Raw genomic sequence first — 20,137 nt, 5'->3', positions numbered from 1 at the left:
TATAGTAACGGTATGGCCATTAATAGTAACAGGCCATAAGTTGGGTACTGAGTTTGCAAGGCCTCATGACTGAGGCTTGTCAGGCTTGTTCTGTTTGCACTTTTCTTCTGTCTATGTTAATATGTTTTAGTTTCGTCTATCTTTCCACAGTACAACCAGAGTTTTATATAGATAGCAGTAACAAGCAGCTATTCTAGACAGAAGGAGATATTTCCAACTCTAAATGATGTAGTACAGAGAAACACAAACCTGTTATGATAGCAGCAGTCTTGTGAAGTGAAAACACAGGATGCAGGATAGAGGAATACAGGCCTGGGATGGTAAGACATGAGGTATGAACTTGGCACTGGAGATCCACAGCTATAAATGACTCAGCCAGATCAGCATAGGGAGTATATGTGGCTGGGCCCAACATAAAGGATAAAAAGCAACGAATAAAAGTTTGAAGAGAGTGACAGACTTGAGCTGTTTTCAACCCACGTATTCTTTCTTGGCAACTGGGGACACCTGGCATCGTGACGGGGAGCAAATCCTGCAGACTGGTAATGAGATTCACGTTTATGCTGTGATTCAACTGTAGAGTGCAACTGCTATACTCTGCTAAGCATAATTTGTACTTGTATTGTGATTTAAGTCCACTGCTGTATCACTCTGCTAAATCAAAATCCCATGCAATTTCAAATAACTTCAAATTGGTAAATTTTGCACTAAACGTTAAACCCTCCAGCCATGTAACACCTAAAAGAACCTGGTTAGAAAGTATTGGACTGTGACACTAGGCCTGAAGAAATGCAAGCCAGTAACTTTTTGAATGGCAAGCGTTCACTCAGCAGGGTCCATTACAGTGTGCTTGAGGTTTGTACTATTGTTTTGTTTGTTTGTCCTTTTAAGGTAGCGTTCTTCCTGTATTTCAGGGAACGACACGAAGCTAGACCCTAGTATTTACTTGGATTAAAAAAGCATTATGTTAAACACCGTATAAATACGGCATAAAGGACAGTCACTGCCCAAAAGATTTCATGGCTCAAGGCTAAAGCAAAGGACAACAAACTCATATAAAATAAAAAAAGAAACAACACAAAACTAATCAGTGTGACCATAAGAGGCATTAACAGACTAGGAGCCTACTTCTCAAATCCATTCCAGGCAGCACGGAAAAAGAGAAGTTGCAAAAAAGAGAAGAGAAGATTTAGAGAAAAGTAACTTTGAAGATCTGTATTAGGTCTTCCACTTAAGTAAAATGGTCAACATGAGAAATAGCACAGATACTTTCTTCAGAACTCCAGAAGTATGTGAGGAAGCTGTCATCACTGGCTGATGAACTGGCAGTCAATATCTCCATACAGAATATGAGATGACATGTAAGGTGTTGGTAGTAGTCCATCAAAGGCCTTCAAAGAGAAGGCACCTAAGTTTTCCTTGAGGCCACAGAGAGAAGGGAGCTAAAGAAGGTGCAAAGCAAGAAAAGAATGATGAGGTGAAAAATGATCTTTACAGCTTCTGTGCAGTCTGGATGAATATAAATGAAGCAAAAATGCATTTGTCAAAGCCAAAGAAAAGGACATTGCAGTAATAAAGACACTGGATGATGACAGCATGGGTGAAAATGTCTGTTAGACAGATAGAAATGCCTATATCTTAGAATCATGAAGAAAAAAATCTGCGAGATAGATTTCTTACATCATAACATGTTGAATATATTTTTATAACTTAGCTATGTCAATGAAATTATAATTTACTCAAACTGAAAATTTGAACTAAATCTCTAATGCCCAACAGTTAAAATCAATGAAGTCCAACACTGCTATCGGCTTACGTTCAGTATGACAGTTGAATCTGATCCCTAATATTTTATTTCTTTATCTATCTATTAAATATAAATATCCTGTACATTACACTATTAAATTCAACAGTCATATTTTCTTTTGATATTTTAATTCTAAACATGCTCAAAATCAGGCTTGAATGTTTTATCACTTAACAGCATCAATCATTCACATCCCTCTCATGAATCCAAAGAAAATTTGAGAATTATAGCTGTGGTTGGGAAAATGAATAACAATAAGCCAGAGTCTCAGGTGTGTTGATGAATAAGAAGGCTCTCAGTACAAACTAAATGAATTTCACATTTTGCATTCACATTATAAACCATGCTTCAGCACTTTTAAGGAATACTGTATTTTTATCTGTATTAAACATCACATTTTTTTCTTTTTCAGGATGATATCAGTGTTGGACCAGTGACTTAACACAGAACATTTTATACCGTCAAGGGAAATATTGTAAGCCAAGAATGACCTTGATATCTTGCTGTTCAACCTCACAGAACATCACATTGGTGTACAACAGAAAAAATGAGTCAGGATTAGAAAGTCTTCTATTTACTGTTGGCCTTGTATATTGCTTTCTCCACTTCCCCGACATGAGAAGTAAAAACAGCTAATCTAAAGTAGGAAGAGAGCAGTGTTTGTGCAGCATAATATGTGGTTAAGTCCACAGAAGTCCATCAGTTCCATAGTTCTAACAAGCTCTAACTATAATTAAAACACTACCATTCATTTCCACAAAATTAACCTTTGTATTACAAGTGACTAGAAAATACTTAAGATGCCTAGATGAAAATATAAGATATTTTCATTCCTATCAAATAGTGGCACTGAGAAATTTCTGAATTGAACATAATAATTTTTGCCCTCTGGCATTACATAGCAAATTTCAAACAGGGATGAAAACTTACAAAAAAAAAAGTTATGATGCCTTTATTCAGCAGGATAGAAGGTAAGCAACTATAAACTTTCAGCAAAACAAAGTTTGGTGATTCCCTCCTCCCCTCTAAGTTCCTAAAATCAAATGCTTTCTCTTGGGACACTGCAGCCTGAAAGAGTTGTCCTTCATCCTCTATTGCATTGAACTTTATCATAGTAAGACAAGAATAACTTATCAAGACATGGGCAGGTGGCATGGACTAATCTGCGGAAAGTCAAGAGGCTCCAGTTTTCCTAAGGCAGACACATGAGACAATGTCTAAAAATAGCATAGTCTGTTGCAAATTACTCAAGATTACATATAAAGCATCTGTTTACATGTCTGTTGCCAAAACTTATGTTAACCTGCAAATCTCATGTTTCAGAAAAGTCCTATATTGATTTCTTACATTTGACCAAACAGATAGCAGTGAGAACAGTATCTTGTTCAAATAGACTAAAATGAACACAATTTCTACCATGACTTGATGGTAATCTTATAACAAGAAAGTTAATCTGTTAAATTCTTTCAAACATTAAAAATATGGGAACAGAATCAAAGTTTTATCTGACTGTACGTGCCTGATTATTTGAACATTTGGAAGCCTGAGCTATAGGGATTTTCTAGCCAGCAAGGGAAACTGTAGCAAACCAAAATAAAGCTGGAACAGAAGTGACCTTATTCTTGAAAAAAGATCAACACTTTGCTAGAAAACAAAGAGTTTTTTGTCAAAGAAAACTGTCTTGTGGAATTACATTTGGTTTTGTCTCCTGTGGGCTAGCTGCCCTTGCTACAGCCTATGCTCTGTAAGCAAGCGGAGTCTTACTGTCCTCTTGAATCAGAGTAGGGCATAACAAATGCCATTGGTGCGGTAGATAAAAGGGTTTTCATACACAACCAAGATCAGTATGAAAATTAAGTTATTTATATGCAATTGAGGCACTGGGAAGGTGTTTCCCAAATCAAAACTTTCAGTTTTCTGCCAGGAGTTTTCAATTTAAAAGTGATGTTCCTTCAAAGGCATTATCAGACATGAAGAACTGAGAAATAGCTTACGGGTATTTGCATATTTGCCAAATAGTTGGCATTTTCAGAAGAAAAACATACATACTTTGCCACATTTTCATTTATTCTGCACTCAAAATTGGATAGATTTGAAAAAGTGAAGAACAATAAAACTGTAACATTGATGACTGCCAAACAAGTGTCACAGCTAACAGCATACTGAGATGACTGTGAAAAGCTTAAACTTAGGAGATCCACTGATTAAGCTGTCTATTTTGAGACAAAAATATACATGTTCACATTCAGAATACTGTTTAGGCAACCAGTCCCCCCAAATTATCATCTTTTCTGTTCCATTTGGTTGAAGATATCACAAGATCAAAGTTCATTGCTACAGACAGACAGTTTCCCACAATTGTAAACAGAATGCAGAAAAAAGAATCGTCTCAGAGTCTCTGAAAAGGTACAAAGCATGTCTGCATCAAGCTGATTTGCTACTCACATCGATCACCGCTTATAAGTAAGTGACGTTACAAATGCTGCTTTTAAGTATCCTGCACAGAAGAACACGATGGACAGACTTTATTGCAGTCTTTGAATGTCTCATCTTCAAATTTTTGTCTCTACTAAGAACTAATTCATGATGATAAATAACCAGGCATATTCCTGTATGTTGCCAGTAAGAATACAGAATTTGTATATGAACTATATTCTGTTCAGTTTAACTTATTTGTCCACAATTTCGAACAACTCTAATCATGTAGAAAAGCTCTGATAAACTAATCTTTATTGCTCTTTTTTTTCTAGACTTTCCTTTCTTGTTGTTGAAAAATACCTACGTGGCCGTCTGCTCCTGCAATGTATTCACGTTACTGGCACTGACAAAAACCATCCTTTATAAGCTTGAACATTTAAAGCAATTTAAAAACATTAATCACATTTCAATTCAGTAAAATGGTGATGGAGGATACTTCCTATCAATAAAGGTCAAGACACACATTTAGGGGATCAATTTAATGTTCAGCTGCACTGATCTCAGTCTTAGCCAGATTGTACCATTTTTCACCTGCTGTGAAAAAAAAAAATGCTGTGTATGCATGGTAGAACAATGTGAAGTGATTAATGATTACTGATGAGCAGACTTCAAAAGGTTTGGAAGTAGCTTGATACGACTAGATTTAATTCTCTCTTTTTTTTTTTCTTTTTGTAAGTTAATGTGCTTGCAACCTGATAAGTGGAAAATACAATATTTGAAATTTAAGAAAAATATTTGAAAGGTTTTAATGTTCACCAAAGTGTGGAAATGTACCAAAAAATCATTCTAACCTTATCCAAGTGTATAAATTCAAAGTCAGGCTAAAATGCATATGCAAAAGGATTCTACTATCAAATTTCTGGTATTGCCTCTTGCAGTAAGAAAGAATGTATCACACAAATAGCATCTCCTTATATTTCTGGCTGCATCTCAGCAGTACAGAGCTTTGTGGATATATAAATAAATTTCTGTTTCAGATTTTATAGACTTAAAGAAGAACAATTAGTGTTTGTTTTTATATTACTATTCACATATGGGACACAGGACCAAGAAAGTCCCATCCAGACTTGGACTCAACTTTATTAAGTGCTTCATAAACACAGAATAGTTTAATGTATGAAGATGATATAATTTGAAGATAAAAATATCACAAAATACTACGCCAAGAACACAGAAGGAAATGGACAAAGATGATGAGGACACAGTGTAGCTACAGCTTTAGACCTATAGTTCAAAGACAGCTTGATCATTTTCTTCTCAAAAGGAGAAGTTAACCTAGTTTTAAGTCAGAGCTGCATAGAGGAATTTACCACCCGATATATCAGAAATTATTAGCAGTGCAGAAAAAGAGAATTTCCTCCAATGATATTTGCAATGAGCAAAAAGAAAGGGGCAAGTTAAAGCAAAATAAAACAAAACAAAATTTTGCTTTTTATATGTTACCTCCCATGATTAGTACACAGTTTAGCCTGGCATAAGATGCTAATCAAAGCCCAGTACCAAGGAGAATTAAAAATTTCTTCATCTCAAATAAAAAAGGCCTACATACAGGAGGTACTGTTATGCCTCACAAAATGAGAATGCCCATGAGAATTTACACAGTAATTCTGGATACAAACAGGCAGACTCTCCTAATCTCTTAATTTCTTTTTAATTAAAACTTTTGTCAGCCTTCACCTACTCATGGACTTGAGATGATGGTACTAATTTAAAGCAAAAGGATATTTTTCTTCCAGTGTATCTGCGCCTTGGACTTCTATCATAATATATTAATTTATTAAGAAAATGCAGAAAGACATTTTTTAAACTACAAAAATATAATGTATTGTATTCTTGGCTGGTTTTCCCCAGGATAAATAAGAGACTGAATGAATGAACCTAGGGCACAAGATTAAGTATCCTGTGTCTGCATACAAATTAGTTCACTTTGCTAGAAAAATATATATGACCTGAATACAGCTCACCTAATACGGAATTCATTAGAAGAGTAGTATTTCTACTTTTCCATTAGTATCAACAGCAAGGAGGAGTTTGCAAAACGTTGCCTTGTCCTGAGGGAGATGAAGACATGACTTCCTGCCTTCTCATTTAAATTTATTTCCTCTTATAAATCTAAATCTGAAAAGTCTTCTTTATCATTCCTCATCCCAATCACCTTACATAGTGAAAAACAAAACAGCAGTTTTGCACTTTTTATCTTCTCCAAGGGCAGCTGTAAGCAAATCAGCTTTTGGAACTGTTCTGGAAGACACATACGGCTATCATTTCTGAAACTCTCTCCTTACAATTACAGAATCTTAAAGATATTAGGTTCTTGTTTTTGTTTTTCTTTTAAACACAAAATACCAAAAGTATTGGATTGGTAGACAGGCTTGATGCTGAAGTTCAGTTAGACTGTTTTGTATGAGATGGAAGTATTGGGTCTATCACAAATAATAATACTCACAATAGCCATTTTACAAAGTAGAGTGCCTAGGTTTGAGAACTCAAGATATTAAACCACCATAAACTTGCAGGAAATTCTTTCCAGGAGGAACGAAAATTACATACACACTATAAGAAGTCAGAATTGGAAATTACAGGGATATAGCCACGTAAATGAAGGAATTTGTACAGAAACCTATTCACACAATATTTTATAGGTTTGCCTTGAGCACCTAGCTAGCCAAAGGTAATTAGAGCTGTTGGCATGCCTGTGTGGCAATGACTGCATAGAAGGAAGAAGTTAAGGTTGAACAGACATAACGGTAACTTTTCTCTCCTCCCTTTTCCTAACAATTGCGGGATTACTGGTCAAATCAGATGAGCTGCCATGAAAAAGTCACTGGAAATAGCCAAACGAAGCTAGAGGATGTGACATACATTTTCTAGTGAAACATCAGCACTGACATTGACAGGGCAAATTCAAGCTTACAAAAACAGACAACTGAACTGACTTTTTTCCTAGTTCTCATTAAAAGTGGTATTCAAGAAGAACTGAATACCATGCTGGAATAACTAATTACTGCAGCATGCTTTTCAGTCATCCATTCTCCATCTGCCAAGACATAAAATTCTCATGGGAGGTGAAGATAGCATAGTACTATTGGGAAGAAATCTTTCATCAGTCTTACTCAAGACGCTAACCTCTTCCTCGTACCGACTTCGCTAACCTTTTTGTCGCTACTGAAATACACAGACCTTTTTTCCGTCAAGCTACTAAATGCAACAAATTATATGGCATACAATCATCAGATGGAAGGTAAAAACATTTCACACCTTAATTCACTTTTTGTGATAATTAATACATTTAAAGGGACAACTTTCTCTAAATAAAGTGTTACATTTCTTTTATCGCTCACTATTTCGTCTAATAAAAAGCTGAAATCAAATTACAGTTTATTTAAAATATACAACTTAGCTGTATCGATACTTTTAGCCAAAACCATAGAAACATATAAATTTCTACTCCTGTATAATTTGTATCAAATGAGTATTTGAAATTTAGTAGCTAACACTGCTCATTTATTTGAATCTTTAACAAATTCCTATACGAGTACTTCCTAAACAGATTTTAATTTAGAATGTAAGAAGGCAAAATATGTTGTTAAATTCAGATGCATGTCTATAAATTAAAAATAAAACCATCATATATTTACACCATCTGCGCGAAACACATACTTCACTGCTTGTAGTGTCATAGTTCATTGATGGTATGAAGTACAGCAGATAATAGGTCTATATGCAAAATACTTAACATAGAATATTTATTTTCTAATAACAGGCCTTGTTTAACTTCATAGACTTTGAATAGCTCCACTTAAGTCACTAGGAGAACCAAAAGCAAATCAAATTAAGAGCATAACAGCATTACAATATCAGGGTCAGAGTTAATATATTCAGTAGTGTTCAACAGACTAATTATGATTACCAACATACACACTTCCATTACCTTTATAGTTTTTCTTGCTTTTAAGATGTTAAAATCAAAAAAACAGTATTGTACATTTATTTCTCCCTCTACCTATTTCCCTCACCATCGCTTATTTTATTTGATATAATAATACTTAGTTCTACAGATGTAAAATTTCTGTCTCACTACACAACAGTACAGCAAAAAATCACATACACGGATACACTGTCTGCATTAAGGAAGTGTTATCATGAACAGCTGAACATTTGGCATAAAAATCTATAATTAGTCTGTTCACATGAAGAAAAATAATAGCAAATCCTTTCACTGATAGCTTAGGTTGCAGCAAGATATTGATCATCTACCTAAAATCTTAAAAGAATGGAAATAATACATTAAAAGCAAAAGTTATTTTTCCTCTTCTTGCTGTCTCTCCTACTGGTAACACATACTTCACCAAATATAATATTACATAACTAAGTTCTTAAAACATTGGTCTTTCATTTAAAACCTGCTCAGTGCCTCATCTGGCAGATCACCACACCTGACGTCCCACTGAGGAATTAATTCTGCCTTAAAATGTCTGTGAGATTTTAAATTCTACTGAAAGAGACCAAACAGCTGTGTAAAAGAAAAAAAAGTACGAGTCTTCCCAGTTTGTACTAAAGCACCAGGCTCTCAGACTGTCTCAGTAGAGACTTGCATCATCTGTGTTAGGCAGAAAAAGGAATACAACACACAGCACCGTGCAAGAGAGATGGCTGCACACATGTTTTGATGATTCACAATATAATTTACATATCATAAAATTTCAGTACGAAACGACGCAGTATGACTTGTGAATAATGTGAATCGCATGCAATCTGAGCGCTCCAGCAGCACATTCGGAACTTCCCAGTTTTCAGATAGAATTTAAACCTCTCTTATGTGAGCTAGGTACTTTGTAGACCAGGCAATAGGCTATACAGCTATTCTTAAGAAAGCGGAAGAACATCAGATTTTATTTTGGCCTGTGGGAGCCGAGTATCATCTGGAGAATAGATAACACTTCAGGCATTTTAAAAGCTCATGTTGCATAATAAAGAAGGCAAGACCTTTCAGTGATAACACTAACATAGTGATAAAAGTAGCATTTGTCTACAGATCCTTGAAATGACTAAGTGCGTTTTTATGTGGCATCCTAAAGTTGTCTAATAAATAAATGTGTTCCAGAGTGCCCCAATTTATACACTTTACATTCTATTTTAGTAGCTTATACAGAAATTGAACTATGCAGAAATAACTTACTACATGAATGATCAAATCTAAACACATCTAGGCAGAATACAACAAACCTTCACAGTACTTTCCTGAGGATTATTAGTTAATTTTAACACAACTGTCCTACATTTGGTGGGAAAGGGAAAAATGCTATGACATTTGGTACAGGAAATCACCACTAAAAAAAATAATGGGAAGAACTACAGTGGAGAGGCATGGCTACCAACAGTAAGGTTGGTTTTTGACAAAGTACCATAAATTGAGACGATATGATGGTATTAGGAGGTAACAAATTTAATTAATTGCGTTATACCCTTATGCGTTACTTTATTGTGAAGTTGAGCACTAGCAGTTAAAGTGCTCTGAATAAATCATTTTATGAAGAAATATAAAATAGACTGAAGTAAATGAACATTTGTACAAGGCAACAGAGTTCAGTCAGCCGTAGAGAAAATAAGCTAGTAACAGGACATTTCCCAGGAGCAGGAAATGGTGCAAAATTTGCAGCATGATTTGCTCATAGTCAGCGTTTTTCAGGCCTTTAATTCCTTTCAGGTATTGCACGTTTACCAAAGTAAAAGTCAATCTAAAGTACCTCTATGAAAGTACACCACCTCCAGTTCACGGATATAATCGAACAACATGAGTAGGCAAATTATTTTCATTTTTACACTATTCAAATCCCATTCCAAATTACTACCTGATACGCTTTTTGCTGGACAAATACAAGCCAGGTTTTGAAAGGCAGGGACCAGAAGTAAATACTCTTACAGGCCTTTTATTTATCACTGAAGAATACGCTCTTTTTTTTCTTTTTTATCTTAAATGTTGCACTAGAGTTATTTATTTATAATTTCACATTTGTATAATATAACAGCACACAGACAAAATGGTGTTCTTTCTTTCAAAAATGCCAGGCAAGCAGTCTTTTAAAGTAACACCCTCAAGTTACCTTTTCAGAAAATCTCTCTATGAGAGATCAACTTACTGTAGTATATCCAGAAATCTTTTTCTCAGTTTAAGCAGCAATTTTCCCAGTGTGGACAAAGAAAACTCATCTCTTACTGCTTACAGTCAATCACTTCAGGTCTAACAGTTTTGGAGCAGCTCTGTCAAACAGTCAGTCTTGGTGCAACTGCTACTGCTCTGTCATAAATTCATCCCCATGTAAACCTATGACCCTAAATTTAATAAAAACCACTCTGTGCTGGAAAAATATCCCCAGATTTTTGTATCACAAAAATGTCTTAACTTACTTGAAAGTCTTTCTCTTCCAGTATCTTTTTCCTCCACCTGACAAGGAAGGCAGCACAGACGTACAAGTGGAAGTGAGAAAAACCCTCTGGTTCAGACTGAAAAGAAAATATCATTTGAATGTACAAAATCACAGTTTTCATCAACATATCTAACATCCCAAATGTGTTTTATGGTGTTCAATGCCAACTAAAAATGTCAGCTAAACCTATTTCATTTCATATTGCAAATATGTGTCCTATTTCATCTGTGCCCAACCTATTCATAGGTATAATCTGTATCCCAAATTAAGGCAAGGTATGTATCTATTTCTCAAACTTCAATTCTTTCTTTACAGATGTGTTTCTTCCATTTCTGATTTTGTCCATTAGCTTGTATTCATCATGAAATACTGTATTATCTAGCTCAACGTTGTGGTGTGAATGTATGCTTCATCTTCATTATTAAGTGTGCTAATTCCATTTTACACTAATAGCTTTTTGATCACAAATTCTGCTATGCTAAATTAATAGGCATTTTATAAATACACAAATTGGTCAGTATTTGACTGACTGAGAAGTTCTTACTAAAGTAAAAAAAAAAAAAAAAAAGCAAACATAAAAAGCTCCAGTTCTACACCTTGTAACACATATAAAACCTTTAACAACTCAGATTTCTATACATATCTGCCTCGTTCTGCTCTACTTCAAGTCACTTTTTTATTAAATTCACCCTGGAAATTAAGTTTCCATGATCATTCCAAAGAGTTTAGACAAATCTGTCATTCTATTTTTAAAATACATCACTGAGTAAGTTTTTATTTCCTGTTCCACTTGGAACTGAAAAAATAATTATGATATTAAAATTATCAATGTGATCGCTGCGAACTACTGCTACATAAAATCTCATTAAAATACCATTTAAAAATAATTATGAAATTAAGCTACAGAATCTCACAAATGCAGAATACTTAAATGCTGATATCTAAATAATCCGTAAGATCTCCTAAGTATACCTCTTCAAAACATAGCAATTTGGTTTTTTCATATTCTCTACTGGTCATTTCAGAATTGCAGCTTATTGCTTAGGAAGAATGCAGGGCTCTACTCAAGTAAAGTAACTGAACTGAAACAACTTATTACTACATAATATTCATAAAGCAGTACAGTAAAGTAATCCCAATATAATTAAAGGTGCAGAAGGAAAAGACTTCTCCTTATACTTTTCCTTCTCCTCCACCGCTGACTGATAAAAGTGCAGTTACTTTACTCTACTATGGGAGCTTGCTACAAACACTATGGTGGCAGCTACAGAAACTAAAGATCATCCCGTCCAAATTGCTAAGAGTGAAGATGAGACAGTGTCAACTATTTTCAGGGAAGTTTTAAGTTTTAAAGTGTTGTTTGAACTGAAAATAGAAATGAGTTAATTTTGGAAATCGAAAATGAATATCTTGATGATAAGATCCTTTGATTTTCTCCTTCTCTAGGAAAAAAAAAATTGTACTTGAATAACATGATAGCATATTATAAAATCCTGGGACAGGTAGAGCATATGGTAAGTTTAACACGACTTCTCTTTAGAGCTTTTCTTAATCAGCAAAATCAAAGTAAAATCCGATTTACAACAGTAAAACTAAATTTTACAGAATTTGTATCACGTATTCACTGCCATCCTCCTGAAAAATCCACATCTTTTACTTTAGTGTTGGCATTGTCTTTGGGATGGAAAGCTAACATACGTAAAAACATAAAACTGGCATCTCAAGAAGACATAATTGAAGGAAAAGTGGTGCTACCCCCTACCTTATCAGATATTACTATGGCAAAATTCAAGAAATTCACTCAACTCTAAAAATGCAGAAGCCTATTCAAAGAAAACAACCCTCTTTCTACTTCGTCCTTTAAATACATTTATAGAATTTGCAATATTTTCTTTTTTAAATTAAATCTTTGATACATTTTTGTACATTTTCATCTAAAAAAGATAAATCAAGAAAATATTCAAAATTTCCTTAAATTAAGTCTAGATATAATGCTTGTTTTCTGTTTTTTCTTAGCACTGAATTACAACCAATTTCTCACTTTTTATATATAGATTTTAAAAATGTCCTTTCCGGTAGCAGCTTTTAGTCATACATTAAATGTTTCTATTATTGTGCAATATAGAATATGGTCTTGTAAAAGTGAAAACCTTCTTCAAGACTGGAAGGCAAACAGCATGGTAACGTCCAATGAAATAGCGTGTTTTTAAGTCTACAGTCTGTACAACAAAAAAAATCATATGCAGACACGAATCACTAAGTTTTTAAAAAAAAAAAAAAAGTTTAATTCAAGCTACGCATTCCAGAGGCCTAACACGAGGGTATACACTGTCATTGGTGAAGAATTTCTGACACACTAAGAACTAGCTCAGTGACTAAAACTGGAGAAAAAGCTAGTATCATTTGGTAAACTATGCTCTCTGTTTAGATTTACTTTAAGGAATGGGTAACTCTGAAGAGGATGGCATCGCCCTAAGCACTTGCAATTAGAGAGAGAAAATGATGGTTGTGGGACAGAGGTTTGAACAGAGCCAGTAAATAAAGGTAGATGGAGGCTGCTGAACAGAAAAAGAAAGCAACAAAAACGCAGGTGAGGCCAGATGAAAAATAAGACTATTTTTGCAGCAGAAGTAGTAGGAAGGCTGAATAGTCTGTAGGCTGGAAAAAAAAAAAAAAAGAATATATCTTTCAAGATGATGGGCAGGATGATGGGAGAGTAAGGGTCAGACAATGGGAAAGGAAGAAAGAATAAAGATGATAGTTAACTAAGGAAATTAATTGCATTAAGATAGAAGTTGTTAAAAAATACAAAACATTAATCAAAATAAATAGAAATAAGCCATGAAATGGGCTACACCCTGTTGTCTCAAACTCAGAATGAACTAACTCTAAACCACTCCTTTTAACAATTTTAAAAGCTTATTTTTAAATTGTCCAAAAGAAGGAGACTTCTTAACATCCTTAAGTAACTCAGTCCATGTAAGTCATCCTTGCTACAAGTTCAATAAAAAAGGATTATTATTCAAGATATTTTATAGGTTGGATTATTTGTTATCCTAGCACAACATAATAGAGTTTTAAATTTCCTTTATTATGTCATATGAGCAAGAAAGAGGGACCTGAAAGAAACACTTATCTTCCTCCAACGCTAGTATTAATGTATACTAATCAACAAACTTCCACCCCCTTTAATTCCAACATTACATGTGTTCTTCAAAAGCAGAGGGGGAGAGATGACTAAAGAAATTTGTCTAGAGATTGAAATATTGCTTTCAAAGTCAATTTATAGTAATTGTTCTCAAAATAGTTTTGTTCTCAAAATTTTGCCCTGCTCCTTTGACTCATGAAACTGTATTACACAGGCAGTTAAATTTGATAATTATAGTATTCCTTTTGTGGCAATACTCTAAGATTCTGATTTCGAGCCCAAGAGTTCAGTTTATTACCATATAATAGAGAGAGTCCTTCCATGGCCACAAAGTCAAGAGAAATAGTTAAAAAAAAGAAAAAAAAAAGGCAAATACACTCAAAACTTTATGTAAATTGAAAATGTTTATGAAAAAATGAGAAAGACTGTCTGGAAGTACATAAAAACCTCTGTTTCTCTTGAAATTCTCCTCTTCAGCCTTTCTTTTCAATACAATTTTCTTCAGCTCTTTTAAATGAAACCAAATAGGTTTAAATATGCAATTCATTAGAGAAAAATGCATATTCCCTATAGACTTAAAAATTCATCATGCTTCAGAGGTAAGACGAAGCGACAAAGTATTTCCAATAGATAGTTTCAGACAGTTTCGAAAATTGAGTAAAACAGCTAATGCATAATTGCCTTTTCTAACACCTGCTACCTATTATACTTTTCCATTTGTAGCTTTTGAAGTTATAAATAGTTTGATCTCTAAATGTACGAAAATGCAGACTACAAGCTAAAAGCTATTTAAAATCAAATATAAGCAATGACCTTGATTTAAATATTTTAGCGAAAGATCTCAAGACAGATGTACAACTTTCCCAAAGACTTATTCTGAACGTATTACCGACAACTCAGAGCACATTATCTAAGAACTATCTGTCATTATCAATAAAAATCATTTAGCTTGTTAACTTCACAAATATTGCATTGCCCTACAAAAGGTGGATTTCCTCTGCGGCTGAAATGAAAGGCATTCTTTACACTGCACTCCGCAAACTTCTTGAATTAGACAATCACTGAAAGAACGCGCATGGCAAAATTTGCAGTACGACCAGACTGATTACTGCCTAGTCAATGATTAGTCTAATCTGTCTCCTATACCCTGGGTACTTTAACATTTAATAACAGAGATATTATCCTTCTGTCTCATGGTATTATATTTGTCCATAGAATAGGTGCAATACTTGTTTATTTTTGAAGTACCCAGAATGATTAATGCTAGGGACAGGCATTGAGAACAATGTATTTTGGGGTCTCCTAATGGCTCACCCTAAAGGACTTCCAAGCATTTTATCATTACAGATGAATATAGCAACATTATGCTGTCCATAATTATTACTCTATTACAAAGAGCAGGCAGTTTAGCTACAAAGATTTTAAAGCTGTTTTTCCAAAACATTTAAGAAATCTATGGCAGAAAGACAGAGAGAAACCAGCGTAGGATCATCATGAACAGTACAGCAGGTGTTGGCTTTTCCTCCAAAATTTGCCTTTTCCATCAGTCATGAACTCTGACTTCCTAGGCACAGACCCAATTAGCTATAAAAACTCAGTTTCTTGTTTTCAAACAGTCTGAAAGTCAATATAGCACTAGACCATCACTGAGAAGTCCATCTAGCTACCTGTCTTATCTCCAGCAGTGACCGTTAGCAGATGACTAGGAAAGAGTGTAAAAATAGTGCAAGCATATAGCAGTACCTCACCAGAATATTACCGCGCCCTTCAGTGATTTCCTGCTCAGCCACAAAAACGCACAGGTAAAAGTGGGATCCCCTCCACCACACACGATATCACTTTATATTTGTCTACGTGGAATTCAACCTGTCATTTACTGCCTAGCTGTTTAGCAGCATGAAGTTCTCCTGCAACTCCTTGCTGACAACATCTCACCTTCACTACTCTGAATAACACAGTATTGTCAGCAAACTTTGCTGTCTCACTACTATATCCCTTTTCCGGTCATTACAGGGGAAACAACAAAAAGTCTAGTACAGTCAGTCATATAAATAAATTATGATCATCCTGTGGTGATAAAAATTTAAATTTTTGTGAAGATATGTTAAAAAGAATTTTACAGTTATACATAAAAGTACTTATATAAAAGATACATTTTTGTTGAGTTAGGCACACTTTGGATTGTCTTCTATCATTTTTGTTTACAAAGAAAATCACTGCAAGCTAACTTGTAGCAATAACGTAACATAATATAAAGTTTATTAAAGTTTTATTAACATAACATTTATAGCAATGTATTAAAAGAGTATCTAGTTCATTGCTTAAATCAGTAATTTGGTTATACCATCAGGTTATCCTTAAACTTTACTCAAAGATGGTTCAGGAAATGCTTTGGAAAGTTAAAACGTGAAGCAGAAAATAAGGTACAAAAGGTATGTTTAAAGAGCAGAGGATTCTGAGCATTTCTCACAGTCATATTGACATTAATTTATTCCATTAGTAACCACAGACATTAGTTCATTTAATTTCTCTGCGTCAAGTTAAAAGTACAAACACGATTAAGATAAGATAGAATGAAGTTAGTTGCCGTAGGTCTCGTACTTAGTTCCCTGATGAAAAAATTCATGCAATCTCTTCCAAACCTGTGACTATTTTTGTAATAATTTCACTATAACTATTCACAGGGGGATAAAAGCACACATAAAAGCACACATAAAAGCAACAAGTGACCAACAGCACTTGTCTAAACTAAATATAATCTGATAATAACACAGTAACAAAGTTTGATGATTTATGCTAAGAAAAAATAAAAAAAAAAATTACAATCTGTAGGTAACACCAAAAGGTAGCTGTTCCCAATTCAAATATCTGAGAGTTAATAAGCAGATAATTTCTGGGCCTGTTTGATCCTTTCATTAAAATCAAACCTGATCCAAATGAATTCATAGCATTTGCAATGGAAACTAAGGTTTTCAGGTCATAACAGCAAGCCGGAAAGACCTTGCAGAGATAAAAATGCCATGGGAAAGTTATCACCTCAATCTTCACTCCTCATTGCAAGTCCCTTATAGAAGACCAACTATTTTAAAAAAACGTGTACATGAATGGTATTCACATTTCCTATTTCTGCTAAGAACGTTCAAAATAATTAGTTATCAAAATATTAGTTATTAGTTAATGTATATTGGTAATACATTGTTCTACTAGATCTGGCAAATTTATGCTGTGCAGTTAATGCTGCGCTGAAATGCTAATGCCCTTTACTTTCCCTAAAAGCAGAAAGCACAGGCACATAACGCATTATGTTTCTTGCAGGTGCACAATGCCGAGGAATGCACCTTCTTACACTCCTTAATTCTGAGTAAACTCCTCCATGGGAGGTGTTAGGAAGTCAGATCGCACAAACTGGGAGAGGAAGTAAGACGACGACACAAGCAACTGTGTAGGTAAGTCTCAAATGCATACCCACTTCGAAAGTCAAACCTTCTAGCTCTTTTCCAGATGAATTTATTTTGCATCTTTAACTTACTCAGATTTACTCTTTTTTCTGTAGGTTATAAGACAGATTTGAGTGAAAACTTCCAGACAAAATATTTTCAAAGGTAAGTACATCTGAGATACTAAAACCTGAAGTTCATTTTTGTTTCATCTACCTGAAGTGACAGAAAGGACATTTATTTCAAAGTGCTCTTTTATTTTAAACTAGGCTTAAAATCATTCTGAAATGTTTGTTCAGGTGGAAAGAAAGTTGTTTTGAAGTTTTCTTCTAATTAAGACCCTGTTGATTATATCTGAAATTACTAATTTAATTTGAAATTAAATATTTAAATTCAATCTCTAGTAGTGACTTGACACTAATTAACTGGCCAAAAATGTGGTGAAAGAAATAAAGCCGTGTCACACTGGATGTTCTTTCCCTTCTTCTGACTGCTCAGCAAACTATAACAACTGCTTCTACTCACAGAATTCTACGTAGAGATACGATTTACCTTACAAAGCACACATGAAATCCAGATCATTAGTAAAAATACATTCCAACTGATTTAATTCTGAACAATTTCACTTTAAAGTAAAATATTTTCATACAAACGTTAACCTGCTTTAAGAAGGCTATTAGTTTGGAAGTACACATGGCCAGGCATCTTTTATTAAAAAAGAATATTTCAACTTTTTCTCCTATGAGAAAAACTTCAAAAGATCATCATCTGAACCAAAACTGGATCATACTTCTTCAATAACCTGCTTTTAAAAGGTAACTGAGCACAAACAAGCAATACGGCTAATATTTACTACACTAATTCCCTATTTCACCTTTTGAATTTCTAAACTATTTACCTCATGCATCATTTTAATTAGTTTTCCAGTTCATTCCCAGAGAACTTTGACGCTGGGAAATTAATTAATGGGTACAACACAGAAACTATCAGCTTTGTTTAAACACAACTTCAGCGCTGCCCTCATTTACCTGTCTTCCTTTATATATTAATTTTTTGCATTAAATTGCTGGTTTATTAAAAAGAACACATTTTTTTTCTGCAGATATTCACCAGTTATTACATTTTGCTGAAATATACAAATCATGCAGCCCCAGGATTTCAGAGACACTGAAATAGTTCTAATAGTTGTATAATTGTTTGATTAATTGATTATAGTTTTAATAAAAGCTACTAAACTAACTACTCAAAGCAGATCTATAAAAAGTATGAAGTGGTAGCTTAAAGCCTCACAACTGAAAAAAAAATTTTGAATAACTGTACAAATACATACCACACATTTATGCTGAAAGACTAAAACCAGATGAACAGTATTAAAACCTAATAGTCTGTTATTCCAGCTTCTCAGAAGCTAACAATCATATCTTTAGTAGTACTTCGCCCAAGTGGAATTCAAAGACAACCTCTCATTGAGTATGTTGTAAGCATCATATGCGAGTTCCAGATTTGGAGGCTTACATGTTAATCTCTTTGGACAAAAATTAACATTTTGATTACAATGAACACTGAAATGAAAGATTATAGGCCATCTCAGTAAGGCTTATTAAGTAATCCAATGAATATATTACCAAAATCTTATACGTAATCCTGAGATTCCCACATCTGTAAAATGAAGGGATGATTATTTAAATGTATTACAGAAATATTTTTTGGAAAATGTATTATCAGATTCTGAACATGAAATTTCATTTATATGAAAACCTTCTGCATGATCTAAGAAGGACTACTAAAACTCTAATTTCTTAATAGTAAGAGCAAATAAACTATTTTGAGAACTACTCCACTGAATTTTTAAGAAACACACCATAAAACCTGAGAACAACTATGCCCAACATATCCAATCACATATGTTCTGACAGATCTTCTGGTTTTCTTGACTAAGAAGATAAGCAGCTAGGGTAGCGTAAACAGAAATACCGAAAAAGTAATTAAGCAGGACGACCTTCCTGTTGTCTTGCAAGCTAATAGAGATGTAGTCATGAGACAGAGCCAAAGAACAACGCACAAGTTTCTAGCACAACCATTATAAAGATACTCAAGATACGCTTCTCCTCAGAGGGACCACATCTGCTTTTTTATCCCTGTTCTCACCATTAAACTACATTACATTCTCCAAAGTAGTGAAAAAATTCATAATTTCTGATTGTCAATATTCCACTAGAGACTAGGAAGTAGTCTCCTGGAACCAATACTTTCCTCTACTTGCTGGTCTGCATAAATCTTAACACGTCTTCATGAAGACACTGCTTTCTTGCAAATCAGCATTCTCTGATTTAAGATTTGAGACGCCAACGAGGAGAGGTGCAATGCTAGACCTTGTACTAACGAACAAAGAAGGTCTAGTTGGAGATGTGAAGGTTGGGGGCAGCCTTGGCTGCAGTGACCATGAGATGGTGGAGTTCAGGATCCTGCGAGGAGGGAGCAGGGCAATGAGTAGGATTGCAACGCTGGACTTCAGGAGAGCTGACTTTGGCCTCTTCGGGGACCTACTTAGGGGAATCTCCTGGGGTAGGGCCCTAGAAGGAAGAGGGGTCCAAGAGAGCTGGTTAATATTCAAGCGTCACTTCCTCCAGGCTCAGGATCAGTGCATCCCTCTGAGGAAGAAGTTCAGCAAAGCAGGCAGGAGACCTGCATGGATGAGCAAGGAACTCCTGGCCAAACTCCAGCAGAAGAAGGAAGTGTACAGAATGTGGAAAAGGGGACAGGCCACGTGGGAGGAATACAGGGACGTTGCCAGAGTGTGCAGGGATGCGACAAGGAAGGCTAAGGCCCAGTTGGAATT

General features: G+C 34.7%; 1 protein-coding gene across 5 annotated transcripts in view; it reads right to left on the bottom strand.

Annotated features, from left to right (window-relative positions):
* TBC1D22A (TBC1 domain family member 22A) overlaps positions 1 to 20,137 on the bottom strand; it is a 199,691-nt gene that overhangs the window by 37,531 nt on the left and 142,023 nt on the right. For 3 of the 5 annotated variants that reach the window (XM_068931095.1, XM_068931071.1, XM_068931063.1), the window contains one exon: positions 10,694 to 10,789. The exons of the other annotated variants lie outside the window; for them this stretch is intronic. In XM_068931095.1, the coding sequence (XP_068787196.1) occupies positions 10,694 to 10,789 (96 nt within the window). The remainder of the gene's footprint in view (positions 1 to 10,693; positions 10,790 to 20,137) is intronic. 5 annotated transcript variants of the gene reach the window in all.

The sequence above is a fragment of the Struthio camelus genome, chromosome 1, assembly GCF_040807025.1.
Source record: "Struthio camelus isolate bStrCam1 chromosome 1, bStrCam1.hap1, whole genome shotgun sequence".
NCBI classification, from domain to species: domain Eukaryota; kingdom Metazoa; phylum Chordata; class Aves; order Struthioniformes; family Struthionidae; genus Struthio; species Struthio camelus.
This window is presented reverse-complemented; position numbering and strand designations above follow the sequence as displayed.